Source organism: Athalia rosae, chromosome 6 (assembly GCF_917208135.1).
Source record: "Athalia rosae chromosome 6, iyAthRosa1.1, whole genome shotgun sequence".
Taxonomy (NCBI): Eukaryota; Metazoa; Arthropoda; class Insecta; order Hymenoptera; family Athaliidae; genus Athalia; species Athalia rosae.
The window spans coordinates 15,613,621-15,640,819 of record NC_064031.1 but is presented as its reverse complement, the minus strand read 5'-3'; the positions used below and the strand labels follow the sequence as shown (position 1 = coordinate 15,640,819).

General features: G+C 36.6%; 4 protein-coding genes across 10 annotated transcripts; 3 read left to right on the top strand and 1 right to left on the bottom strand.

Moving 5' to 3' along the window:
• The first annotated feature begins 36 nt into the window (after positions 1–36).
• LOC105683550 lies at positions 37–7,222 on the top strand. Of its 3 annotated transcripts, XM_012396228.3 has the most exons (22): positions 38–294; positions 389–477; positions 616–1,549; positions 1,736–1,962; positions 2,046–2,159; positions 2,236–2,388; positions 2,507–2,667; positions 2,780–2,867; positions 2,949–3,131; positions 3,232–3,436; positions 3,544–3,634; positions 3,716–3,927; positions 4,086–4,284; positions 4,393–4,647; positions 4,729–4,848; positions 4,932–5,074; positions 5,201–5,387; positions 5,468–5,555; positions 5,655–5,783; positions 5,858–6,034; positions 6,104–6,208; positions 6,347–7,222. In XM_012396228.3, exons 3-22 carry the CDS (start codon positions 847–849, stop codon positions 6,506–6,508), a joined length of 3,702 nt encoding a protein of 1,233 aa, XP_012251651.2. In that variant the 5' UTR covers positions 38–294; positions 389–477; positions 616–846; the 3' UTR covers positions 6,509–7,222. The 3 variants fall into 3 exon arrangements, with proteins under 3 accessions (XP_020706620.2, XP_012251651.2, XP_012251653.2); XM_012396230.3 differs by lacking the exon at positions 389–477; XM_020850961.2 differs by lacking the exons at positions 6,104–6,208; positions 6,347–7,222 and having other exon boundaries at positions 37–294; positions 389–1,549; positions 5,665–5,783; positions 5,858–6,030.
• Positions 7,223–7,689: 467 nt separating this feature from the next.
• On the top strand, positions 7,690–9,600 carry LOC105683535. Of its 2 annotated transcripts, none has more exons than XM_048656693.1 (5): positions 7,690–7,842; positions 7,957–8,269; positions 8,399–8,600; positions 8,726–8,922; positions 9,094–9,600. In XM_048656693.1, exons 3-5 carry the CDS (start codon positions 8,401–8,403, stop codon positions 9,285–9,287), a joined length of 591 nt encoding a protein of 196 aa, XP_048512650.1. In that variant the 5' UTR covers positions 7,690–7,842; positions 7,957–8,269; positions 8,399–8,400; the 3' UTR covers positions 9,288–9,600. The 2 variants fall into 2 exon arrangements, with proteins under 2 accessions (XP_048512650.1, XP_048512651.1); XM_048656694.1 differs by having other exon boundaries at positions 7,957–8,283.
• A 138-nt stretch (positions 9,601–9,738) lies between these two features.
• On the top strand, positions 9,739–16,469 carry LOC105683536 (dynein light chain Tctex-type protein 2B-like). 2 transcript variants are annotated; one of them, XR_001102867.3, is made up of 5 exons: positions 9,739–9,975; positions 10,049–10,182; positions 10,262–10,395; positions 10,468–10,605; positions 16,273–16,469. XR_001102867.3 is itself a non-coding variant. In XM_012396198.3 (4 exons), the coding sequence occupies exons 1-4, from the start codon at positions 9,785–9,787 to the stop codon at positions 10,513–10,515; spliced, it is 507 nt and encodes a 168-aa protein (XP_012251621.1). In that variant the 5' UTR covers positions 9,739–9,784; the 3' UTR covers positions 10,516–11,976. The 2 variants fall into 2 exon arrangements, 1 of the variants encoding a protein (XP_012251621.1); XM_012396198.3 differs by lacking the exon at positions 16,273–16,469 and having other exon boundaries at positions 10,468–11,976.
• Positions 11,253–23,095, bottom strand: LOC105683534 (mucin-2). Of its 3 annotated transcripts, none has more exons than XM_048656678.1 (13): positions 22,567–23,095; positions 18,467–18,621; positions 18,210–18,339; positions 17,801–17,918; positions 16,103–16,187; positions 15,121–15,172; positions 14,700–14,799; positions 14,539–14,632; positions 14,022–14,430; positions 13,644–13,903; positions 13,088–13,566; positions 12,790–13,008; positions 11,253–12,675 (listed from the first exon to the last, which is right to left on the bottom strand). In XM_048656678.1, the coding sequence occupies exons 2-13, from the start codon at positions 18,582–18,584 to the stop codon at positions 12,541–12,543; spliced, it is 2,199 nt and encodes a 732-aa protein (XP_048512635.1). In that variant the 5' UTR covers positions 18,585–18,621; positions 22,567–23,095; the 3' UTR covers positions 11,253–12,540. The 3 variants fall into 3 exon arrangements, with proteins under 3 accessions (XP_048512635.1, XP_012251619.2, XP_048512636.1); XM_012396196.3 differs by having other exon boundaries at positions 13,088–13,557; positions 22,567–22,911; XM_048656679.1 differs by lacking the exons at positions 17,801–17,918; positions 18,210–18,339; positions 18,467–18,621; positions 22,567–23,095 and adding an exon at positions 16,303–16,344.
• Positions 23,096–27,199: the final 4,104 nt, after the last annotated feature.

Below are 27,199 nucleotides of genomic sequence, written 5' to 3'. Positions count from 1 at the left end.
GTATATGGAATCAAAGCTTGAAGGTCGCCATCTTCGTCAAAACTCGATTTGTAGTGTCACATGTGAGCATTGCATGTGTGCTTTTCAGTGGTTCAAAACTCCTACTGAAAGTGAGGTCACTTTTTCTACAGTGTTAAATTACTGTCGCATTTTCGCTTCAACATAATTTGCAAGAGTATCGTGTCAAAGAACGTGGCATATCGATGAAATACTTGATATAATAGTCGGTTACATGTAGAGTGTCAATACATCATGGATATATGTAGCTGCATAACCTGGAAAAATTAATCAAAGGTATCAATTCTTGATTCTTTAACAGAGTTAAATGGGATACTTTGATTATCAGAAGCGATTCGTATTAATTTATTCTATTTGTTTCTTTCTGTAGCCATTTTATTCTTCAGTTTATTTCATCCATGGTTTTAAACGACATTCTTTGGTTCTTGGCATGACAATTGTTTCATCTTTGGGGCTCAAGTTCGAATCTTCACATTTCAATTACAATTTATTTTACATAAATAGTATAATTCCCAAGAGTATAAACCATATGAACAGCGTACTCTAACTTTGGATATGATATTCAAGCATTAACAAAAATTTTCTACTTCTCTTTAGGACTTGAGAGTTTTACAATGAGCCAAATACATTTGATAGAAATTTTAATCAGTTCTTCAAAGAATGCAGTGAATCGCTCTAAACTAAATCTGTCAATTGAATAATTGGTTTGGCAAATTTTTATCAATGAAGAGTATGGTTTTGATATCATTATATTAATGCTCCATTAAATACATGGATCATAGAAATTGGCATACTAAATGGACCTGAACAGATTATATTGCAAATAATATGATGGAAAATGTTGAGAATCTAGAATCTGCTGCTGATACAATGAATATTGAAGTAAAGAGTTCACCAAAGGTGGTTGTTAAACATGAGTCTCGAAAAGGAAGAACTTCTAATGCTATAGCAGAAACTACCAATAAAAGTAAAGGACATACTCGAAGAGTACATTTTGCCATTTGTAATACAAAAATGCACAAAGCCAGCAATTCATTGTGCAATAATAGATCACAAAATGGCAGTATTCCTGGTGGAACCCCACCATTGCCTTCAATACTCAAATCAAGAAGGCTGGAGTGCCCTGTAGGTGAAAGCGACAATGAGAAAAGCCTTGCTGAGTTATTGTCTGAAGTACAAAACTTGGATCGATTGAAGAAGGAAATTATTCCTACAAAAGATTCAGATCTTCCACCAGTACGCAGGAGAAGAGGAAGACCAAAAGGCAGTCGCAACTCACACCAAAATGTGGTATCTGATTCTGAATTAGCAAAAGTAAATCAGGCCAAAATAATCAACCCTGGAAAGTCTCCTGGATCTGATTCCAAAGGAGTGAAGAGTTCCTCTAAAATGCAAAGCTCTTTGAAAGACCATGGTTTACCAGAGGTATCAACTGCGTCTCAAACTGTGCATAATACTAGAAGAAAACCAAGAAGAAACATCAAAGATCTTTTGCCTGACATAGCTGAAAATTCAACATCTCATGACAAAGGTAAAGATTGATTATCTATTTCTGATTTATTAATGCTATTGTAAACAGGGATGGTTTTTAAATATTGTTAGCATGTAGAGTCGTTGTACCATAGATACAAACCAGTCATCGAAACATCGTGGGTGGGTGTGGGAATACTGAGGTTCATATTTTTTAAAATGCTTGGAACAATTTTTTTGAAAAAAGGAAGAGGCAGGGGTAGAGGAAGGGGAAGCGGAAGAGGAAGAGGAAGAGGAAGAGGAAGAGGAAGAGGAAGAGGAACAGAAACAGAAACAGAAACAGGATTAGGTAAAGGGAAAGAAAGCCGCAGAAGCAAAGGTAGCCGAAGAAGTTCGGTTGATGATAACGAAGAAATATCCACAGATACATCAAATATAATTGAGGATCCTAAAGATAATATCGACTCATCTCAGGTAAAGTTAGGTCTAATATTCTTGATTACCCACTGCAATTATTAGAATTCTCGTATTTTATTCTTGCTTTTGTTGAATCGCAGACACAAGTGGTAAAGTGTGCTAAGTGCAGCTTGGAAATGCCAAAGACTCAATGGCCGGAACACAATTTGTCACAACATAACGATATGGCTTGGGAAGAATCTAGTCCTCCCTTAGTAAGTGAAACTTAATTTTTTTATTGCAATTACCCTGTCACATGCAAATTGGAATGTAAACATTCATGTATTTTAGGACTTTGACAATGATCAAAAATTATTGACCCGTGTGCTAGTCAGTGCTCATAAAAAGAAGAAAGGTGTCTTAACATGTGAACAGTGTGGGACAGCAAAGCGAAGTGTTGTTGGATTCATGTCACATATGCGGTTTTGTGGAAAAACAGTCGAGGTCAGTAAATACTCATCAGTTCACAATCACAGAAAATTTTTGATTCTTTTTAGTACTTTTCACACTAAAATATCATTACAATCAATATAAATTGGATCGAATTTCCATAACTTGATAGGAAAAAAGTGCTCTACTAATAACATGTCCTATCTGCAATCGAACTATGATGCCATCGTCTATGGAGGTACACTACCGTGTGCACAAAGAGTCTGCAGAGGTTCAGAATTCAGATGGATCTTCAGTTGTCCCGAATGGCTCGAAACGTAAAGCTGCGGAAAAGTAAGCTGATTTATCAAGGCTTACTATTTCAAGACAAATATTTTTTTTATTAAATTCTGCTCAATCATATTGTAATGACCACATGATATATCTTTGATCTCTGCATGCACAGGGCAATTACAAGGATATCAGAGTTTACTGCACTTGTGAAAGATGACGAGCCTGCGGCTAAAAAGGCACGACCAAGTTCTCCAACGATCGTAAGATAAACCTAAACGACCTAAAACAGTTAATGTAGTACGGATTTTTCTGCATGTTGTTTTTATCTTTAATCGGCGCAGAAAAACATGATTTCAAGACCACTCACGAGGAAAACAATACCCGGTGTTCTTAGAGCGTTATGGAAAAAAGAGATATTATCTAAAGGGGAGGCTGTTTGTCGACAACCTGGTTGCACAGAAAAATTCAAGAACATCGATGAATTGTATAAGCACCACTCCATGTGTAACTTCACTCCATTGCAGGTAAGACTGTGCTATATTATTGCTTATATGTATAAATGCATCAACACGACTCCCCCCTATTGTCACAGCTGCTATTATTCATTACCATCAACTTTTGTAGAACTTCAGTTGCAAGGTGTGCAAATTCGAATCTGAAAGTGAGACAGAGGTAATAAATCATGTCACAAAAATGCACACCCTAGAGACAGCTCCTACTGAGGCATCAGAATCTGAGGAATTTACAGATGATGACCTTGAAGAACCGCAAGTGAAGAAAAAGTCTCACGCTGGAAATCGCAATGCTAATCAATCGAAAGGAAGAGCAAGTGAGTGTATACATCACGTAGTGTAATGAATTGATCAATACAATAAATTGCGGTTGCAATTTAATATGAATTTTTCTTGATCAAGGTACTTTCAACTTATTTTACAGAACATTGGCATAAAGTGGCGTTTCTTGCCAAAGAAAAAAATCAAGATATAAATAAGCTTTACCGACCTACTGTGAAATGGACCATTGAATTGTATGTAATCAAAAAACATCTTAAATTATCATTTATGACTGGCTCAATGGTGGACATTACAATTAAAAATTCGTCTTTCAGTGAACTGGAGAATTATTCACTGAATCTTTTTTCTAATCTGGTACCGAATCAGTGTGAATTATTAGAAACTGAAGAAGCCAAACGTTTTTTACCTGAGCTTGAAGCTTCAATGGCCACTACAAAGATGCCTATGAACCAATATAATACGGAAATTCAAAGCTCTCAAATAGAATGGAAGCGATGGCATAAATTCGAAGGAGATGTGGTGGAAGGTGAGTTGAAAAGAACTATTACGGAAATTCCAAACTGAGCAATGTCCAAAATTGCAATACAGAATTCACTCCCTGTATAATACATTATCATTATAAATGATGCTGAGTAAGTGCTTGTAACCACAAAACTCGAGCCTTGAAGATATGATTGTTTTTAGGTATACCTACATTTTTTGTCGGTGGACCTGTCTGGGCTTTGGCTTGGCTGCCGATTCCAGTTCCAATGTTTTCGCATAATGTTGATCAATATCTAGCCCTCAGTACGCACCCGACAATGGAAAGTGAATATTCCTTGGGTCGTAGCTACAGTGGGAATAATGGCATTCAAATTTGGAACATAGGCAAGCTGAGAAATGTGTAAGTGTTAAGTGGAAATCCATAGCGTCAGAATCGTTATATATAGTACGTCATTTTATAGTAACAAACATATTAGTTGATATTTATTTTTGCATAACTTATTCGTAGTCGCGAACATGTGGTAGAAAGACCTGATCTATCCTACATCATTGCACACACAAGTGGAACGATATGGTGTATGGAGTGGTGTCCATCCGGTTGTTATCAAGATAAAGTTCTCTCTAACTATCCCCCAAAAAATGGCGCGCAGGCTTCAATGCGGAGAATGGGACTTCTGGCTACCGCATGCTCCGATGGTTGTGTTCATATATATTCTGTACCATTTCCTGATGAACTGAAAAATCGACGGCTCAATGACAATCGGTAGTCACCTTGCAAAATTAATGTATCTTGTGGCATGTGGGTACAAGAATGGCGATGATGACTGGATTTTTAAAATTTCAGACATCCGACCTACAAGACTGATCCAGTTATGACGTTGGTCGTTAATTCTGTTATGTTTGTTAGAGGTAAACAAAATTGGCAGTGTACAAAGTTGAATTGGACCAAAGAACGTGATCATGAGTAAGTTTAATTCCCATTACGACGGATTCTCTCAAAGGCAAGAAGAAAGTAACCATTGATTGCTCCTATGTACATTTTTTCAGCACAATAGCTGCAGGATTTTCCAACGGTTACGTCGCGTTATGGAATATCACCACTACGTCGGCATTGTTATTAACAAAGCAACGAAATACAATCTTCATAAATCCTGTACACCACTTCTATTCACATGGTCATTCGGTTTCCGGTATGCATATTTTATCTCATTTAATTGAGCTGGCATATTTTAATATCTGATGTCTAAATATTTCTAATATCTACTGCAATAAGCGATCGGTAGATAAAAATAATTAAAGTATGTTGATGCGTTCAGCTGTCTCATTGGTGCCTTATGGTGGTAAGAGATATCTGGCAACGGCTGGATTGGATAGATGTCACAAGTTCTGGGATCTAGAAAATACAAGTGGACCTCAAAGTGTCTTTAAAAGAGGCGTAGTGGCAGATGGTACGTGGATGACTCATTGGCCAGCTATTGTTAACAGCTTCGATGATGTCCTTGGGTAAATAATAATTCGAAAATGTTGACTGAATCTTCAAACCCGTCTTGCTTGGATTCATGAACGGTCATATCATTTTCCAGATTAAATCATACGTGCACAAATCTGAACCCGATACGGGAATATGGATACAAACTTTGTCTGGCGTTGTCCGCTAATTCACCTGTTTATGTAAGAATTCTTTGACTAACTTTTCATCATAGGATACAATACATTTTCAATCGACATTAACTAGCAAAAAATCAGAATTGTAACGTACATGTAATGCAGACTGTTTCAGTATCTGACTATGCAAATGCGATCGCACACGGGTCCTTGGCAGGGGAAGTGCAAACAGCTTTCGTTCATCAGCTACTAGTCGGAATAGATGGTGATAGATCAGTCCCAAAAAAGCGTCGTGTATGCATAAAGTTTCAATAATTAATGATATGCTACTATTGATCTAATAAACAAAGCGATAATTCACTTTCTAGTTGAGCTCTCTTGTCAGAGTTGTGGAGCTCTGCCAAGATGTTGTGAAAAATGAGGATAAATCGCGGCATAGTCGGGACAAAAAATCAAAGAAGCATTCCGAAGTCTATAAATATATGTCAGATACTTATGAAGAATCTAAAGATCGTTATGGAATAATATTCTATGATATGCCTTCCGTGAGTTTTATTTGATCTCCCGATTCTGAAGATAAATCTGTAATAGTTACACGAATTAAATATTTCCAGGATTCTCTAGGACGTATACCGGAGGAAATTCAGAAAAAACCTCTACAGGTCGACAGATTAGATCTGGTACCTTTGGAGGCTTATCCATTTATGTCAGCAAACAAGGCAAGTGAATTCAATTGTGATAAAATATTTGAACCCACTTGAACAAATACGTTTTAGCAGTCTGTATTTGAAGTTTCCAAGCATGTCTACATATTTGGATATTCAGCTTTGCCTCTTTATTGAATTGAATTATTATAGGTCTCTTGGAATCCGAATCCATGGAGTTATTTGTGGTTGGTCATGGGTCATCAATGCGGAATAGTAAGAATATCTTGCTTCAAATCTATGAACACCACGGATGACTTGTTGCCAGAATATGTTGAAAGTTTCCTAGCCAAAGGGAAGGAACGAACCGATTAGCCAGCCCACAGAACAAATAATGAGTTGACGCTTGTGATATGTAAAGTATGCAACCTGCTATTCAAATTAATGCAACATAAGCGCCTTGTGATTGAATTGTCAAGCTTACCTGTTCCAAGTGGAGGAATAAGTGCAAATAGCTAACGATCATGAAGGACAATCAACTTAATCATGCTTGACTTAATTATTCTCGAGAAGACTGAATCAGAATGAAAGCGCGCAAGATGAGCGCTGTTAGAATTTTTTTACCTGATTGAGTTGATTGTAGTAGAAATATACATCACGATAATTTCAAAGGATCATGATCGATATACTAAATTACGACATTCGAATATTTATTACGTACAATAATTGTATTAGAAAATTGAATGAATGAAACAACTATGGTCTTACGAAAAAAAATAATGGTTTTCGAGTAAGTATTTTAGTTTGATATATAATCCCATGATCTACATATGATATAACTCCGTGCAATTGATTGATAATTGCAATGTACTGCCTTATACAATTAACGTATACCATGTATATGTATATTTGATAACTTATTTGGGTCGCTTGATATTTTATTCTGGATGACTTGTACATAGTGTAGTATAATGCTGAGAAAATATTTTCACTTTATTTGAATGTTCTCGTTACATTTCGTTCCACAGCATGTACCTCGTGAAAGAAAAAATTGCTTCGCACATAATAAAAAAAAAAATTGATGACAAATTGTTAGAGATAAGTTTAAAAACCTTGAAAAGTTTCTCAATTTTCACGTTGTTGAAAAACGAGTCATTTCATTAATATGTAATACTTGTCCAATGTGAACGATTTATCCAGCCCACCTAGATCTAAAAGTGACTGTTCTGTTTCCAGTGGAATGAGTTTAAATATAGCATATATTGCTTTCATGTAAATAATTTCAAATTTACATAATTTAAGTGAATATTCCGGTGGAGTTACCGATTGTGAATCTTGGGTATTGCATGTGATAAGTTGCAATAACAAGGACACTGTAAGTTTATACACCTGCTATTTGTTATCTAAACTGTGTTATATTATCTTGTATCAATCCTGATGCTCTATAAGTTGAAAATATCTTTTTTCTTCAAGCCAAATATACTTTAGACCCGTTATTATGATTACAGGTGCGTGAGTATGCAATTACACCGTGAAAACAATTACCTCCAATATTCTGAATTTTGGAAACGCTGAAAAAAATTAAATCATGAGTTAAAAGTCTAGTTTACTTCAGATTTCGTTCTCAAGCTCTGCTGCACTTGCTCGAATTTCTTATAGAAAAACTCTGTAACATTTTGATTCATTGAGAATTCAGAGTATAATTTATGGTAAAACTTGTTGCATGCTAAAGTTTTCAGTATTGCAAAGCATCATTTTTTCCAATGAGGAAAGTTTTTTTCAAGCTTTGCTTGTTTTATTCTTTCCTTTTTTCCTATCTGTAGTGAGACATTGATCAGGAGATGAGCTTGCGGATTTATCCAAGATCTATCCGCGATCTATACATATAATTCAATGCATCGTACGCGCATGCGATAAATCGCCAGAAATTATTCAGCAGAGGCTGGATCTCTTCGGCTGCTTGTGTGTCTGAAGGAAACAGTGGAGGAGGAGTGGGAGTGGGAGGATCGAGCAATCATTCGGAAACGCCGAATGAAGCAGATCACTGGCGGATGCTGTATTATCAGATTTGAGTATCACAGCTACTGAAGCAGAAGGAAGAGGTTTCTAAGCCAGACAACGATTTGTATAAGATTGGTGAGTAATATACGGTATGTTTTGAATCATATCCAATAGAATAAAAAGGTCTGTCTTTAGAGGATGAACTATTATAACATGATAGTGCAATGTGATTACTAATCTTAGACATTTTACAATGCTTTTCAGAAATGGGTGGCTTTAATCCATTAAAATGGAAAATTAGAACGTTTGCTTACGTCTCCGCATCCCTTTTCGCTTTTTACGTGTTATTTTTTTATAAGAAGACTCATCATGTATCCTTCGATGCAATCATTGAGAATTCTGAAGCTGAGGCTGTATGGGAATTTGTAGCAGACTTCAGTAATATGAAGAAGTTGAATCCTACCATGTAAGAATTAATTCGAATACTACACGAAACTGGCGAAATTAGTTTGTTGCAAATAATTTCTGATAAACTCTAGTTTAATCAAGTTCATCTGCATTACTAACATCCAATCTGATTGTTATTTTCAGAGAGGAATTCCATATTGTTGCTGAAAGTGGAAATTATGAACATTGGAAATATACAGCACATTATACAGAGCACTTGAGCCATGTACCCATGATTAAAAACCATGCACAAAGTCACTTTGCAGTCAAACCAGCAGGGCAAGATGGATTCCTCATAAGCTCTGAGCATCGGACTTGTTTCTTTTCAACCTTTGGTTGCTGTAAGTTGAGATATTTTTAAAAAATAATTGACTAATGGAGTCAGACTTAAAAAAAATCTGTCGATTTGAATATCGATATGAATGTTTCATAAGGTGTGAGCATGTTTGGTATCACTTAGTTGAATATTTCATTTGGTTCTGCATTTTAACTACTATCCATGTTTATTGCAGTGGATTCTGTGTCTGAATTCAAGTTCTCTGGAGAGGGGAAGAATACAAAATGTATTGAAACTGTTCAATATGAATGCCCAATAATCTTCTCTGCTCTGTGCCGGAAAGAAGTTATGTATCAGCGCCAAGAAATCATGAGAAATTTGCAATCCCATTTTTCAATGATAAACATCAAAACTGATGATGAAAAATAGTGCACTACAATCACTGCTGTTGTTCAATCATTGTAATGTATGAAAAATGTTAAAATACCCGTCTAACAACTAAGGTAGTTTTTTTTCATCATGATTTTGTGTCGAATACATATGTACGTACTATGAGGTTTGGATAAGAGTCAAAGCCATAGAAAATATGTTGCCGAATCTTTTTTTAATGTAATCAGCCTTCTTCATATTATTAGAAGAGGCACAACGTACGTCTTACAATATACTTCATGAATCTCTGTAATTTATTCATGAGGTGCATACGAAAAATATGTACTTATATACATATGTATACTTCATAATATTTTTGGTATTTTTTGATTTCCCAAGCCTCTGTGAGCGCCCAATTATCCGCAACCCTCGATACGCCTAGTACACCGTGAACGGCCGTGGTTTTATTAACCTCGAATGTCTGCGAATTTGACAGCACGCGTGTCATTGACGTCTGTTTGGATACAGTATTATTTTAAGTGATATCATACATCGAGATGGATGGCAAAGATGGAGATGTCGAAGTGTCATCCCCCTTGTCGGAACATAAGTCCGATGATGAAGCAGAAGGCGGTGAATATGAAGATGAGGGAAAATCTGAAATAAATTTTGCTGTTCTTGACGGTTTGGATCAATCTCAAACAGCACTACAGCCAACTTATCAAATCCGGCCACCTCTTTCCGAGAAGTAAGGACAAAGATTTGCTTGCTTCTCGAATGGAATCATGTATTAAATATGATTTATTGGCTTTTATTTTTAGGTTTAAGCCAATGAGCGCCAAAGAAGTAATACACAATGTGTTGTTCGATCAGCTGTCAACAAAAGTATACGATGCCAAAGAAGTACCTAAATGGTGTCAGGAAATAGCTGACATAATCAGAGACAAAGTTAAAGGTATAATGAGCTACCTTTTCTCTCTCATTCATTTTATATGGCATCAAATTTTATCAATTAACGTTAAAACATTTTGCAGAGCTAAGGTTCAAACGATACAAGTACATTGTGAATGTAGTGCTGGGAGAGCACCGGGGAGCTGGAGTTAAGATTGGCACAAGGTGTATATGGGACGCTGAAGCTGATAGTTATGCCTATGACAATTTCTTAAATGTACGAAACTTTGGCAAACAAAATTATTCAACCATGAATAACTCAATTTGATAAAATTTTTAATGATTGCAGGAAACAATATTCTGTGTTGCAACAGTCTATGCTGTATACTATTACTAAAGATACTAGAACAGGGTAACTTACTTAGAATCAAGACTGTCAGCAATGGATCATTCACGGGTATGCAGTTGACTGAAAACATACTGCAAGGTTCGTTTCTACTTTTTAACTTGATATCGCATAGTTATTTATTTGAAACAGATCAATTTTGATCTGCGATCTCTCATCATCTTATTGTTGTTTCATTTCGTTTAAATGAATGTAGAACGTTCTTATTTCAGAATATTAGTTTTGATTTAATATAAAAATGTTTCTCATTCTGATGATCTCTGATCATTTTACTATTATTTGGTTTTGTTTGAATGAATGTAGAACGTTCCTATTTCAGAATAGCAGTGTTCATTTAATATAAAGTTATCTTATTGAAGTCATACAAATAGATTCAGGTATGTTAACTAGAAAAAACTTCACTTAAAATTAAGAAAACATAGTGCACATTTCATATATGCATTGTTATTTTTCAATTGTCGTTGTTCGACAGTATTGCAAGTATCATTCTGAGAAATGCATTATTTTCTACTGATCCATGTGATACTTTTTAAACACCGCTGTTTCGAGTATCGATCTGACATTGGGACCTATTTTGTGGCATATTCTTGCCACAGCAACACAGAAGTGGATTGAATACTCGTTATTACTATTACCAATTTATGTAATTTTCTAAGTCTCTATTTTTAAATATACTTATTGAATGTGGGATCACGAACAGTAGGAATAGGGTTTAAAAATACAATCAGTTCATTGGTATGTATAATTATATATTATTTCACGTGAAAGCGTATACACCCTGCGTTTGTCACGGAATGGCGAAAAACTTTTTTCTTTCTTTTTACAAACGTTTAAAACTAATAATATCTGCGTTACTTAGCCTGGAAGTTATGCATCGTGATTATGTTTTGACTTATACGATTACAACCATTAAAATTATTATAGCACCATAATTCACGGTTCTTTACCATGATTAGTTAATCACATTATCCAGTATTTAACTTGCAGTGACAATCGGTAAAGGTAAATATTTATGGAAGTCAAGTGGCTTTTTAATAACTATACGTGAACTAAACTTCTCGTTAATTAATTAGTAAACAGAATATTCCGAATTATGTTGTGATTAATAAGTATAAATATTATAATCATCCTAACAGTACGCTGAGCATGTACATTCAAAAATAAACAAAATTTTTTAGTATGATCAGATCTTCGTGTAAATTTAAAAACAAGTAAGTTTTTACTTTTGGTGCACATAATATCAAAGCAGTTACTTAGGCATCTAGCTTGCAACTGACACTTTAATAACTAAATATAAACTATTAGATGATATTATTTTTATAAATTTTACAAGCGAATATGAATCATTGTTCACAAATCTACTGATTTAACGTATTGTAACAAATAACTTTCATATGTCTACATACTTATATCGGATTTGGCACAAAGTGATTGTTACAGAAAACTAATTTAGAAAAAAAAATCACCGGAGATTATCCGTCCGTGCCCCAAAGTCATTTGGATTCAATTCAATTGAACAAGATCTTTTTTACAGGATAATAAATAAGAGTTATTTGTCCTAGTCTTGGATTATTGCAATTAGTAAGGCACAAGAACGGTGAATTAATGTGAGGTAACTGATGCCTGAAAGATTGTTTACCAAAGGTTCAATTGAATATTAGAAAAATTTCACTAATTGATAGTGGTACTAAAGTATGAGCCTATTGATGCAAATATATTTCCATATTTCGTTCCCTTCTAGTTATAATTTTTAGTTAATATCTCGCTGGTTTTTTTTTGTATTATCGAATACTTAAATATTAATTGATGAGATAGAACGGGTTATATAAAATATATAATTATTCTCGCGTAGAATAAAAATCACTCACAAAATACCACTCGATTAGCAGATACGGTGGTGCGACATTGTTGCGTACTTATTAGCCGAGATAGAATTTGGAGCAATATGAATATTACCCTTAAGGTACATTATTCAGGCTATTATGAAATTTATGTCACATGCACGAATAGCCAATCCTACATAATTACACAGGGCATTGCGCAACATAATGGCAAACAGACGGGAACAACTGCGGCTCCGCTGCTACTTTTACTCTTGCTTTTACTAGACGCTTCGTATTCGTATTTGGCTTTGCCTTTCTGCCATCCTCCCTGAAAACAGAAACGAAGATTTCAATAAAATTATCGCTCATAGTCCGAATATTTCAGCAGTCCTAAACCGCGTACCTGAAAGAAATATTATTTTTGTAGTTAAAATTCACTTACACTCGACTGCATCATAGCTCCTCCAGCTTCTTCCTTCTTGGTAAACTCGGCAGAACCAGGCGGGTAATATACTGGTGGTCCAGCGTAATTCTTGCTCTGTACTTTTGGTGGGGTGTGTGGAATAAACTCTACTTCTTGCTTTGGATTACTAGCATCAGTGGATTTCTGAATCTTTTGTTGTTCTATCTCTTTGTTAGAAATATCAGCTAGTACACTCCGCTGAAACATCGAGCAAAGCACCTCTGGTCAAAAATTTGATTAGCAGATAATGAAGCCGATAAAAATTCTCGAAACATACCTCAGTGTCAGAGAACGAGGCCATAAGTTCATCCAGTTGAGCAGGAGGTCCGTGTCCGTTATTAGGGGTTGGTGGTTTCGCATTTGCAGGATACAATTGTACGCCAGTGATAGGGAACGGTTTTGGCAAAAGAACTTCGTGATCGTCAGGGAATTTATTCGGCGGTATCGTCGTCGTAGTGTTTGAGTATTTATAAATCGTAGTGTTCGTTTTTGGCGGATTTGTTTGCGGTGGGGATGTCGTGTAGTAATTTATTGTCGTATGAGTCGGTGGTCCCGGCTTTTGATTCTCAGGCATTGGATGACCCGGCTCTACCGGGTATGGTCGGTTCTCGTAATATTCGTGGCTTTTATTTATCGTTGTATGAGATTCAATCGTGGGTGGATGTTGATTTTGGTAAATTATTGTCGTCGTATTAGTACCGTGATCTGGGTGATCGGTACCCGGCCTATAATCAGGCCCATATGGACCTGCGGGATCAACAGGATAAAAGAATAAATTGCAACGATCAATCGACATAGAGTCAAATTATTTGAATTTCTGAGCTTGCACCTACCACTGCCATTAGGAGGGCTACGTGGACCATCTCCGTTCGGATATTGACCATCAACTTGATAATACTTCTCATTTCTCGTAACTGTAGTTACTGACTCTGTGTTCACTGGGGGTGGTCCAGTGCGATAGATGACGGTATTATTTACTGGTTTCTGAACAGGACTGCCTCCCGGAAAACTATGTTGATCTTCGCGATAGAATTTTGCTTCTTTGTGCGTGGTCGTTTTGGTGGTAATTTCTGGGGGTGGTGGGCTGGCGTATCTGGAATAAATTCGCGATAGCAAAACTTTACAATCATCTCCTGCAGTATTAGATGAAAAATTCTTTTTGATTCAGAATCATGAACCCATCGATGAATTTTTAAATAACAATTCTATACCTGATCTGATTTCCTGGACCATCGGGCGATACCACTTGGTAGCTTATCGTTTGTCCGGGTACAGTAGTGTTTGTTACTTTCTGCGTATGATAGGTGTAACTTTTATCTGCACTTCCTCCACGTGGCAAGGTATAAGTTATGGTTTGATCACCAGGCAATACTACACCCCTCGGTAACGAACTTCCTGGTAAATAATGTTCAGGAGAGCCAGGGAGTTCGTATGTATATGTTTTTACTGTCGTCGTTACTTTCGTATTCGGACCAGGCGCCAAATTAATTGGCACCGCTGCAGTTGGCGAAGGTATCTGAATGTATTCAACCGTTTCAACATCTTGGGGCACATTTACATTCTTATTTGTGCGGATCGTTGTCACTGTACTTTGTACTGGTTTAGGATCAACTTGGTAGCCTGGGAAACGAAATTTCGTCGCGATTTATTAAAATATAGTCCGGATAAATCTTAATAAAATGAGATAAAATCTTGGTAGATTTTTGTAGCACTTTGAAAAATACGTACTCGAAGTTTCTTGTACGTAGGAAACATCTCGGTGCTGACTACCAGGAAGGGGCGATGTCTGTCTTGACCTCGATGTGGAAGATGTATCATACAACTGTTGAATCAAAATGAACATTGTTACTGACCCAAAAGATTCTCAATTTTCCAAATTCAAAACATACCAATTCCCTGTTGATAGTGGAAGTTTTGCTGGGTGGGTCAGGGCTGCGATGACGTTGAGTTGATTGAGATTCTTCGTAGCTTCTATCGCGAATTTCTTCACTGAAATATATAATACCCTGTTAAATGTAGCTGAATATGATTTTAGTTCAAGATTTTGATCTAAATTAACAGTGAAACAATTTATTACCCTGTATTGATTAAAACCTGTGATATATTATAAAAGTATTGCTCACCAGCTTAGGCAACCAAGTGTTAGCATAAGCCTGAACTCTATGAGCATATCTAAGTATAGCCAGCAAGGTTTTTTTTCTCATAAGTTTATCGCTTCTCTTATTCTATAGCTTTGTCTAGATTTTTTTTTGGCACGAGCTCAGCTGCTGAGAAATTTGTATTCAAAGTAGCTTCGTCTGAAATACTCACATCAACGGAGAGGTGCTAGTGTTGAGAATGTTGTCCGACATTGCCCATGAGTCTGAAACAAATTGAAAAGTATGAAAAACAACCCAAATTTAGCGTACAGCATCCTAGTTTAAGTATAGAAATGAATTTGCTATCTAGGCGGTACTCGAATATTCAAATGATGTTGATTATACGGTACTTCGATTGAATGGGTTGTGACGACTTTTTTCCTTCTAGCACCTTATAAGTAGAAGGAATCGTTACCAATTCCTTTCATTTCCCTATAGGCGAGTGATCAGGGATGGAATTACCGTACTGCCTTTGAGTCAAAGTACTCAGATCACAGATCAGAGATCTCATTTCTCGGCTCAGTCTCCGTTCCGTCTCTCGCAGAAGCGGTAACGGAGAAATCGGGTCATCCATAATCGGGCCTAATATGGCAATGCCACTTTATACTGTTCGCCGATCGTTTGATCAGAAATACATTACCGATATATCGGACTTTTCTTGTCTCGCCGACATCCTCAATCTACACGGACTACAAGTTATTTTTCGATGGAAAAAATATCCTCAAATAGTTTATTCTTTTCTTCATCTTTTAGAGATTCACCCGTTGTATTCTAAACCAAAAATCTCGGAGTATTTTTAAGTTGGTCGCGGGATCTTAGATTTTCCAGCAGCGTTATGCCACGATCTGACCCCATCTGTGAGCAGAGCTTAAGCTCTATCTAATCATTTGCTAGAGCACTAAACTTTGCATGATATTGCGTGGATAAAAAGTGACCGAAAGCTTAGCTGAAATTTTATCTTGATCGCTGTCGCATGCATTGAAATTATTCTGCAAATTTGATAACAACCAATTCATTGATTCGAAAGAATCAATTCGTGTTCCGACCAATTTTAAAAATCTAGCTAAAAAAAAATCCTGACGATTACTCATTAGATTGCGGTTTTAGTGTAGATAGTATATTACTGTTTAGAATATAAAAAATCAAGAACTTACCACCATCTTTGTGACTGCCATCGATATTCTTGTATTGGTAAGACACTTGTTTGTAAGCTACTGTCTTACTTTGTCCTGGTTGAACCTGTAATGCAATAAAACGCCACACAAATTTATATTTATAAACGTAATTCCTTATAAACTTTCACGTAAAACTAAATTCCTTCCAGATTGGGAGCAAATGGAACATATTTCTGCACCTTATTACAGCCGGTAGTCGACGACATTGAGGAGGAGGACCAGCCGAACGGGCTTCAAAAACTTTGATCAATGGGAGTCAACGCTGTGCGTAATAATACTGTACAACCTACTTGTAATGCAGATTGTAGAATGTTGAAATATTAAAATGTTACGTCATTTTCCATAATATGTTCTCGCCGCGTATACGCAATGGATATTCTACATGTACTGACGCTCATATTGCACCGACTAATTCCATCCAGGACTATAATTTCGATGACGAACGAAGGTCGAAGGTGAGGAGCTTTTTAAAATGAAACCTAAAAGCTCTTCAATTTTTCATATATTTATTTCTTCATCTTTTCTTTAGACTTAGGGTTTCGAGATCATAGTTGCTCTATGATCTCAGATCGTCTAGAGATGAAGGTATTGAGAATTTCCGTGATTAAGGCGCGACGTATACTCCTACGGGTGTTTTCATCGGGTGTAAGATATCCGACGATGGAATTCAACGGAATTTAATCAGTTAGCGAGCGATCCGCCAACGCAACGCAACGAAGTATAAGCTGAGTGAGTTTGTAATGTGTACCACTTGACTCTGGTCTTATAAGGTGCGCCACAGAAAACTCCGGGATCTACCCACTCGTCCTGTACGCTACACGCTATGGCAAATGGGAATGAACAAACTGTTCTTCGCAACCGACGGCCTAAAATCAACGAATTAAACAAAGCATATTGCACGGATGTGACCTTACATCTACAGCTGAATGCTAATTAAATAATATGCCCTCATGTCAATTCAAACAGCATTTCGGAACACGACTGTATGGAAACATCTCGATCAGTGAACCCCGATTTTAAGAGAACGCGACGAGGTAATTACATTTTTCACATCGAAATAATTTCGGAATTTTTTCGCTCAACAAAAATAACTGGAAACGTCTGGTTAATGGAAAACATGAATTATGATTTTTTAATGATTTTCAGGGAGTTCTGCGTGATACTTCTGGATAGACTTGGATATTGTGCAGATCCCTTGAGAATTTACTGTAAGTATATTTTTTCCTCTCATAAATGGTCATCAGCGTGATTTAAAGAAACTTTATAATTGAGATGCAAGAGGCAAAAGGACATTATTCAGTTGGCTCAAGGCTGCAGCGGTATACGTATAGGATAGCCAACGCCTCGCGAGTTTTATAACCCGAGTAATGGCTGTTTAACGAGCAGTGATTGCACCAAGGTTGTTGGTAAAATAATTCTTTCATTATATCCGTTTACTTGAGCTCCACAATTGTTTTCTCCTTCTTTTTTCCCCCCTTCTATTTTGAAGAGATACATATGTTGCCCTCTTTATTGGAAGCTACATATATTAATAGCGGTTCACGTCTATTCTTAACTTTGACGATCGCTCCATTTTCAAATTCAAGTTACAATCGCCACCATATTTCCTTGCCACGAATCCCGCGCGAACGGGATTAGTTATACTAATTTAAAATATCGCATTTTTGGAAAACTCACATTTTTAAGTTCAGCGTCCAGAAGTTCTAGTCCAGGAATACCGCTGACCGCACCACTGTTTCCGGTCGTAACATATTTTTCAGTTTTTGTAGTAGTCGTTCTCGTTGGCGAGGTTGTTCTTTGGAAATAAAGGAGAAAAAAAATTAATCGAGAACAAATTATAGCAATGAAGGGTGAAGAAATGCAAACACGTAGAATTTTCAATCTCATATTTAAATATCATTGAATTACTATAAAATAATTTGATGATCGTTGTTCGGGTTATTCAGACCGCGGAGGACATTATATCCCGTCATGGTGATCTCAACTTGCACTCACAGTTCCATGAACAATTAAAATAAGCAGCATCACACAAAACAATTTCCGGTTTTATTATATTTATTTCGCAATAGTATTCGTGTACGCTCACCTTCCTTCGGATACGATTCTTGTGGTGTTGGCAGGTGCTCTGTATTCTACCTGTGGCGAAAGTGCTCTTCCTCCACGAACGGGGGTTGCGCTTCGCGAAACACTTGTCTGCAGGTCTTCCAAAAGCGCGTCTATAAAAAAAGACAAAAATCAAATAACAAGATGGCATTAAATCGTCAAAATCTTTTTGGAACGAGAGAAAATCAGCGCAAAAACTACCAGACAAAAAATTGGGGATCTATCGGATCCAAAACTCACCTAAATTGTTCTCCAGATTCCCCGCTGTGCTCGACGAATGATTTTGGCTGATTTGCCCTCCGCCGTGGGTAACTATTTTTCGACTTACGTGTGAACTTTCCCTTACCGTCGACGACATCTTGGCGCCGTATCGAAGCTTGCTCTAATCTCCCCTCCTGAAAGCACAAAAAATAATTAATGTTTCGATGTTTCATGACGAAGCTTTCTCCTCGATTTACACAAAAAGTCTCCATTAGTTCGTTGTATTTTTTATATCGACGGTGAAATACTCATTGATTTCAAAGTACCTACACCATGCCGAGGGGGATGCGAAAATTCTACTAAAATAGGCACGCGGTCCGTTGTATAAAAGAACAGCTTTTACGTCACATGAACATCCGATTGACCGATCGATCGCAGTCGTTAACAATGCATTATATCAACGTCCGCAATTAAATTCTTATAATATATACTTATAAGTGTATAGATAATGATTTACTAATTATATACCTGTGCGCGTTTGTCACTCGTTAAATTTGTTAACAAGGCTAATCTCATAGTGTTGTAATTGACGACAGCAATTCTTTCTTTCATTTCCCTCCGCCTAAATTATTTGAAAAACTGACATGAGATCTATGCTCCTAATTTTTACGTCAAGTTTTGTAGGTCTTTTTGAAAAAAAAACATCACGTAAAAGTTCCTACGCCTGATCAAACGATCGGTTGATCGATTAATTTTAAAATTAACAAGCTTGTCGTTCGAAAATCTAGATATATTTTCGTTCATCCAATTGGTTTCTTTCTTCTAAAATCTATAAAATATCGCAGGCATACGTATACTTTCACGGTGCCGGTATAATAATAAATTTACGCACCGGTTGGCGCTAATTAAGACGATGTTAATTGACCCGACAGCTAGCTTGGTGAACTTTTCTGTATACCAGTGTAACTTGTCCATATATATCACGTAATGTATATGGTAGCGGTTTTAGCGGCGGACAACGCGTCATCGCCTATGACCCCGTGAGCATTGAATCGTCCGGGTTATTTTATATGTACACGATGTCAATGTCGCCGTCCTCGTACAATAATTACAACGAAGTATTACTCTTCTTCGCCGATCCTGACCTAAAATATCGCGGATATCAGTACGTCGAATGTGGTGTAATACCAAACGATTTCCAAAAAGAGCGTTACATACGTTTCCGTAACCCACCCCTGTATTATGTACATTATTCCTACCACGCATACGACGAATTTCTCGTCGTAAATCCAGCATCGTAATAAAACGCTGCTCTCGCTCTACAGACTGCAGCTGTATAATAAACAGCGATTACTGATCTCGGTTCTGGACATATGTATTAAGTAAAGCGTTTTATTGTCCAAGGTCAGAGTCAATTTTAACCGTTGAAGAATTGAAGCTGAAGAAAAAGAGAAAAAGAAAAACCTCCGGTTAGATAGGGTGGGATATGACATAGTAGAGTCGCGATCGCGGTTGGAAATAGATGATTTCGAATTTGTTCTTTCGTTTCATGAAGTATAAACAACCTAACAAAATAAACGTGCGTCAAGGTTTTGAATTTTAGCAACGTTGGCCGTTATTTGGCTGCACGTTGGTCCCCGCGGGTTACTTTTAAACTTTGCTGCGTCTGACTCAGAGATTATTTTGCGCCATGAAACGACTCCCAGGTGGAAGAAGATGCACGAGCGAAGAATTTAGGATCGATAAAAACTTATTTCGTATTTTAAACTGTGAAATACTTTTGACAATTCACTACGTTTTTCAATTGGAAAATTGGTTTCGGTATTCTTTGATCACAAAAAAAAATCAAACCGCGGATGCAGGAAAGTAATCATATCCCGAAGTAACCCGCTCGCTGAGATTTTCTCGAGGATTTTCTTGGCGATTGACGATAAGTTATTCATCAGTCGTGATTGATGTACGCAACGCGCCTTGGCCTTGGGAGTTTCACCTTCTCCGAGTCGCGTTTCTTCTAATTTTTCTTCTCCTTTTGTTCATTTCTTTATTTATTTTTCTTGTTTTATCTTCTTACTGTGCGAGGAAATTATCGACGGTAAATCTGGGTGACCCACTTCGAACAACCTTCGTCGAACGTTCGAAATTCAAATTGTATAATGATCGTAACCGAGCTTCGTTTTACCGGAAGGTGTAACCTACCTTGCTTATCGTAGTTTGCCCATCAAAATGCCGTTGTTTAAGTACAATTATCAAGTCAATGCGAAGAATTTCCTCAATCATATTCTGTTGCTCTGATCCTTATCGTGATTTTTTCTTTAATTTTTTAGAATTCCCTTCATCTTTTTTACTGCGCGTTTCGTACGTGTGTTTTATACAATTAATCCTTCGTATTCGCATGCATACCACGTGCCAGGTATCTTTGTCACTTGATTTCCATTATATAGATCCGTGTTCGCTAAACGTACTGCTGTACGATGTATGACGTGTGACCATAACATGACCTGCTCATGGGATCATGTAGATTAAATTAATTAGCAATTACGAATAATTCGACATGCTTGGAATTTGAAAGCTTATCTAATTTTTTTCGAGTCTTCATTATCACGCGTGTGGAACTTGCGAACGATTCCAATAGTAATTCTAAAGGTACATGGCTATAATTGCTCTTATTCTACATCGCTGGCATGGTCAATTTTTTTATTTTTTTTTAATTCATTTTATTTCGCTAGCTTGATAAGTCCTGAGAGATAAAATTTAGAGTACGCATTATATCATATAACACGCACTTATAAATCTGCGCTCAGTTTTATCCGTACTATACTGCGTGGCTTTAAGATCGGGGTAGAAGTTGAGTCTAAAATTAGCCAACACGTCAGACCGAAATCTTAATATTTACGTGAACCGAATTCAGCACAGTGCACATTCATCTCCTGCTGTGTACGTATACGTTACATTTATACGCATAAAACGTATCGGCGATGTATTATTATTGGTATTTCCTTGGATTTCATTTGATGAAATCTATTTTTTATCCACGCAATGATTATTGAATTGCCGAGTATAATGACGAATGCATATAATATACTTATAAGGAATGATGGGCGCTCCTATTTCCGGTTGAGTAAGGAACCTTTCATTTTCTTCTATAAATTGAACCCACGTGGATTTCATTATTACTACTCGTGTAGAAATTGAAGGATTCAGTCGAGAGAACGAAATCCAAAGTATCACTTACAACTCGGCGCAATTCTCACCCCTACGACGAGCGCCACAAATTCAAATTTGAAATTTGCATCCTTTCGCCATTTTGAAATCGCGCCGTGTCGCGGATATTTTATTTGCTGTTCAAATTTCAAACGATTCTTTTCGCAACACACACGCGACTACCGATAATAAATTCTTACAGCCATCCCATTTGCATTTGTGATTATGCGATTCGTTTTTGGAGAGTCTCGGGCTTCGGGTCTATTTTTTACTTTTTTTCCTTCTCCACCGTCGACCATTGCTCACCTATATCCAAATAATTTGTCAAATAATCAAACGGCGAGTTTTATAGATTTTCTGTATATTTAAAGGTCCGTACAGACCGAATAAAAACGTGCCACATTCACTTTCGGTAATGCCGAACGTAGGTATCGTACGTCCGCCCGAAGTTGTTAGCCTCGGAGATTATTTTCAGCTCGTTTTATGATCTTGAAAGAATCGTGTTCGTTCCTCGAACTCGAGACTCAAGTCTCAAGACTCGTGGCTCGGCAGGGTCGACTCACGACTAGCTGCAGTAGTGTGTGTTTTTTTTTTCTGTTATTTATTCATTTTTCTCTCCTCTGGATTTATTGCAGTTTATCTCACCTCTGCACCCTTTGCTCGTGTTCTTTTCCATCTCATTTCTGCTCGTTAGGTAGATAATTGTTGTATAAATCATTTATAATCAGACGTTGCGAAAATTAGGAGAAAGAAGAATAATTGCGATGAATAAAATAATTTGTTAACAACAAAAAACAGGGTAAAAGTTACCTAATCTATTTGTCACACGCAGCGACCAAAAATTTGCTTTTTCTCTCCCTACTTCGTTGATTTTTCATTCATTCAGGTATTTATAGAATTATAAACAAATCAGAGACATTATAATTACTTGAACTCACCTCTGTGAATTATTGAATAAATAAATAAATAATCCCAAGTGTTACGTTTTTCACTGATACAATTATACGTATATATTATGAATAATATATGTTACAAACGTTTACACTCAGTTAAAATGATTGAAAAAATTAGAAGTATTTTATTATAATCACACCGCAGAATTTGTGTACTGGTTTGTTTGTTTCAATTCTTCGATTTTTTTCTATTAATTAAAAAACGATGCCAATTTTTTATGACTTCAAATCCGCGTCTCACGAACCGCAGTCTGCCAACGACTGGATCTTTCTACTTGAGGTCTGGCCGGTCTTTCTCGCGTCGACTACTACTAGTTACTAACATCAAGCCGTTGTTGGAGGCGCACGTAAAAGCGCCCACACGTCGTAACATCATCGGTCCACAATTCGCGCTCGTTCAATTCACAATATTCTTGTGGTTTTTCGCAATATTTGCCACTCAGCTCGGTGAGATTGAAACTATACGTGACGCAATCCGTCCATTTGCATTCGAGAGAATGATAAGATGAGATTATGGTGGGATCATCTCAGTTAATCTAAAAAATTCTCTCTACGCTATTTTTGTTATAAACTGAATATTTTCTTTCTTACGTCCAAATTGTTATCTCCTGTTTAAAAAAATCAACGGATATGAGAAAAAACAAACGTTCCATTCGCATTTAAAGATCGCTAATGGAATCATTTGAATAGCTACGTACACATAATTCACGTAATGTTTGAAAATGAATAATTCTTTACTCATTTACCTTTCACTGTACATATTATGCACCTGCAGTGAGGAAGAGACAATTCTTGCACGCTGCATAGCGAAGGACAATAACGATAAACAGAACAACATAATTACCTGCAGAATCGTTGCTCATTAATTGTTGGATCACAATTATCATTTCCTCTCGTCTCAAGTTATAGACGCAGCTGTAATTGGAGTAATCGAAGTGCAGTTCGGACGTAACGTTATTTTTTGAACATTTTGTTCGTTAAGCCTGTATGAAAATTTTCGATAATTTCGCCTTGTCACAATTTTATTTCTGTTTATTATCCATGTCGTACCAGTAGCTGCAAGCTGAGCAAATTCGCGTCTCGCGTTGTGGCTCAGCAATATTATAACGTGACTCTTTCCCGCCTTCGCAAACTTCACGTTCGAAGATACCTGTATTATTTCTTTATGGATTTTTCTGTTAGTGGGCTTTTTTTTTTTTTAAATAAAGAGAAGAAGAGATAGGCCGAAACGTGAGAATTGTTTTTGGGTTACGTAAGATCATCCACTGTGTATACCTAATTTACATGAAATCTACAGTTCTATGGGACCGTAAAAGGTTGTCAGCTTATATACGTATAAACGGGAACCCGATACGAGATCAGGGTTTATACATATCCATTGTGCTATTCAATAATGGAATCCTTCTATCCTACGTCTCCTGAGAGGTGAGTTTGAAAAACATAAATTTCATCGATAAATGTCGCTCCGTACGGGTTTGAAAAAAAAATTTAAACAACGAGAAATGAGAAACGAAAAACTTTATTTCAATAGCGTATAATAATGCGAATGGGTATCCCATCCATCCGCATTTTATTTGAAGTTACGTAATATTGGTGTATGATGGTATCGATGGTCTGATGATGTGAGAAAATTATGCATCGATCAAGTATGGGCGTTTATAATCTAGAATTCTTAACACATTCAAATTTCTGGAATGCGACGACAGAAGTATATACGTGTGTAAACAGTTTCTTGCTTTTTATACTATTATTTATTGGTTCTGCTTCTGATCGCGATAGTCACAATTACACTTGCTGTGATAGAACACCATCAACGGTATAATTACATGCGGATTTTTATCTGTAAATTAGAATACATCAAATTACATAACGATGAACATAGGCAATACATATATTTATTCGTCGTTCGCAGCTCCAGCTAGCACATGACTGCGGCTTGTTTAAATATAATTTACCAATCAGTAATTTTTTTCTTCTCACTCCTACGCACTTTTTCTTTTTTTTATTTCATCTCGTTATCCAAATCCCGTTTGATTCGCCGAATAATCAGTATCTGTGGTTTGCGATATCGCGGGATATTTGATGGCCATAAATGGTTTGATTGCTCTGCAGTTGATGGTGTCACGATTTCAACCTTGTCCAGCGACCACAAATCCCTCTCATAACGCTCAGTTCAGCATCAGATTCAGCAGTGCTAATGATACTTCTCTGTATACTAGTTGAGAGTATGAGTCAAGTGACGTTTCTGGCGTTTTACGTATTTTAATCTTAATGAATTTTCTCCCAGACTATAAACGCGGTTTTACTCGGTATGTCATTGAAATAAATGTTTACTAATATGATATACCTATCTATGAACTAATGTGTGATTCGTTGAATATCCTCTTTCAAGATGCATACTTCTCGGAGGGGGATAGTAATGATCTGTAGTTTACCCTAGATGGTCTCATTTTTTTTGATTTATAAAATATGATTTTTCAAGGAATTTAAATCTCGAAATTGTTACAGACGACGAGACGTTGCTTCTGCAGACGTTGTACATCAAAAAATTTCTATCATTTTTTGTCTAAAAATTAAAACAGATGGAAAAATATCAGGGGTGGCGTTACCACCTGATCCTGTTTCACTGTCGCGATTTGCCGACTATTAATTCAAGCAAGTTTCTCTATTTTTGGAATGTCGACCGACAACTTTGCCGATGACGTAATAACTGTGTCGGCGCTAACTAATCTCCTTGTTGGCCTCTATAAAAATCCATGACGTCATACACCTGCAAAACCTGGGCTAAATCGCATCGTAGTTAATAATATTGCACGATGATATAAAGAAAGAGAATAGAACGAATAGGTGGAATCTTGAAATCCTCGTTCAACCTCAGGAATTCGTTTTTTAGAGGCGCCGTTATACTCAATTTGAGTGGGGATTGATTCTAATTCACGCAAAAACGATTCCTTCCACTTGTTCTAGATCTGATACGTTATAAAATTCGCGCGCTATTCACGCGCTTATAGTGTTATAAATATTTCTACTTTCACTATTCATTAATCTTATCTCATTAATTTTATTGTTATCTGTTCAAGGGATCGTCTACATCGGCTTGAGAACGTTCGATTAAACAAGCAATTTATTTTGCTAAATGAAGCCGGAAAAAAGTTTTTATATAATTCTTCATAATGTTATATGTTGACCCCATTTGGTGAAGACCGAAACAAATAGTTTCTTGTAACTTCTCGCTATTTGACTATTCGATTCACTGGTCCAGGTAGAAAGAATGAAACGGGTATTTTAAAAATGAATAAAAAATGACGCGGAAAGGAAGGAGGTGCAGAAGAAGCCTCTAGACAAAGAGATTTTCATCTCGCATCTCTTCTATGGCGTCATAATTCAAGATGATAGATCCAAGACGCTTAAAAGACTACTACTTAGTATTCAAATCGAGCAGTGGATGGACGCCGGGTAATCATAAGGACGAAACGTAATAACGTAATAACTATTATAGGTAAATGACCAGTGGCTAGTAATGGCTGCAGTCAATCTCTCTGACCACCGTCCAAGGAATTTTTTACCTTAGATGATGATGGAGTTATATTTCAACGATCAAATTACCTCGTATCTGACGAGGCTTGTTGCTTTTTATTTTTTAAACAATGACAGAATCTATTGTAATGAACTACACGTAACCGGATGCAAAACCCGAGCGTCTTCATTTTTGTTATATTTATTTATTCATGAATGCTAGTGTAATTTCATAGGTAAAAATTCCTTACCACAACTTGAACTTCCGTTGAATATTTTGCAGCAAGTTTTACTATCAGTTCGAATATCAGGTTTCAAATATTCTGCATCATTCGAATTTCTACCGGTGGTTCGACGAATTTGTTTACGTGAAGCTGACGTGACCCCGTCCCGACCTTCGGACCATTCTTGTGAAAGAGCACGTCGCGCGCTGACCACTTTTCAGGGGCATAGATGGGAAATTCAGCTCATGAGATGACCAATACGATTTTTATTCGAATAATGAAACGTGGAGGAATTTTCTTATCATTTTGCAGAACTTTAATGCGGATGCACTTCCTGTGAAATTTTTACGAAAGAATCGAACTTTGTTACAATAGTCAATTTCCTCAAAAAACCTCATTGCTCATATGGTAATTTGATGCGGCAAATGGTTTTTTTTTTGTTGGAAACTATTATCGAAACGGAAAATATGTATGTGGCCGCCTCCCACCCTCTAACTCTTCTATCATGTGTTACGATATTTGACACCAGTAAAGATAAAAATTATTATTTCATTGGGAATAACTTATTTCCAAATTTTGTACAGCCATTGTGCCCAGAACACACGCAAATTACATGTTCAACTATAGGCAAGTTAATTTCTGAATAAATCAAAATCGTAACACTATTACTTTTCATTTTATTAAAACACATAAATGTAAATACATTAACACCAAAAATTTAATCACAGAGTAAACCACGATGCAATTTTATTCATGACAAAAGAAAGGCAGGAATAGAAACAAATTTTCTAAACAACAATTTGAAGTATATATCAAGGAATGATCTGATATCCCCATCTCATTAATATGGATTACAACCGAGGGTTATAACTTATGCC

Coding starts and splice junctions, on each gene's coding strand:
- LOC105683550 (XM_012396230.3), top strand. CDS start 847: ATGATGGAAAATGTTGAGAATCTAGAATCTGCTGCTGATACAATGAAT. Junction 5,075..5,200: donor ACATGGTCATTCGGTTTCCG/GTATGCATATTT, acceptor TGATGCGTTCAG/CTGTCTCATTGGTGCCTTAT. Junction 6,035..6,103: donor TATTCTATGATATGCCTTCC/GTGAGTTTTATT, acceptor AAATATTTCCAG/GATTCTCTAGGACGTATACC.
- LOC105683535 (XM_048656693.1), top strand. CDS start 8,401: ATGGGTGGCTTTAATCCATTAAAATGGAAAATTAGAACGTTTGCTTAC. Junction 8,601..8,725: donor AAGAAGTTGAATCCTACCAT/GTAAGAATTAAT, acceptor TGTTATTTTCAG/AGAGGAATTCCATATTGTTG. Junction 8,923..9,093: donor CTTTTCAACCTTTGGTTGCT/GTAAGTTGAGAT, acceptor TGTTTATTGCAG/TGGATTCTGTGTCTGAATTC.
- LOC105683536 (XM_012396198.3), top strand. CDS start 9,785: ATGGATGGCAAAGATGGAGATGTCGAAGTGTCATCCCCCTTGTCGGAA. Junction 9,976..10,048: donor CGGCCACCTCTTTCCGAGAA/GTAAGGACAAAG, acceptor TTTTATTTTTAG/GTTTAAGCCAATGAGCGCCA. Junction 10,396..10,467: donor CCTATGACAATTTCTTAAAT/GTACGAAACTTT, acceptor TAATGATTGCAG/GAAACAATATTCTGTGTTGC.
- LOC105683534 (XM_048656678.1), bottom strand. CDS start 18,584: ATGTCGTCGACGGTAAGGGAAAGTTCACACGTAAGTCGAAAAATAGTT. Junction 16,188..17,800: donor TGGACGCTGAACTTAAAAAT/GTGAGTTTTCCA, acceptor ATTGCATTACAG/GTTCAACCAGGACAAAGTAA. Junction 12,676..12,789: donor GAGCTATGATGCAGTCGAGT/GTAAGTGAATTT, acceptor TTCTGTTTTCAG/GGAGGATGGCAGAAAGGCAA.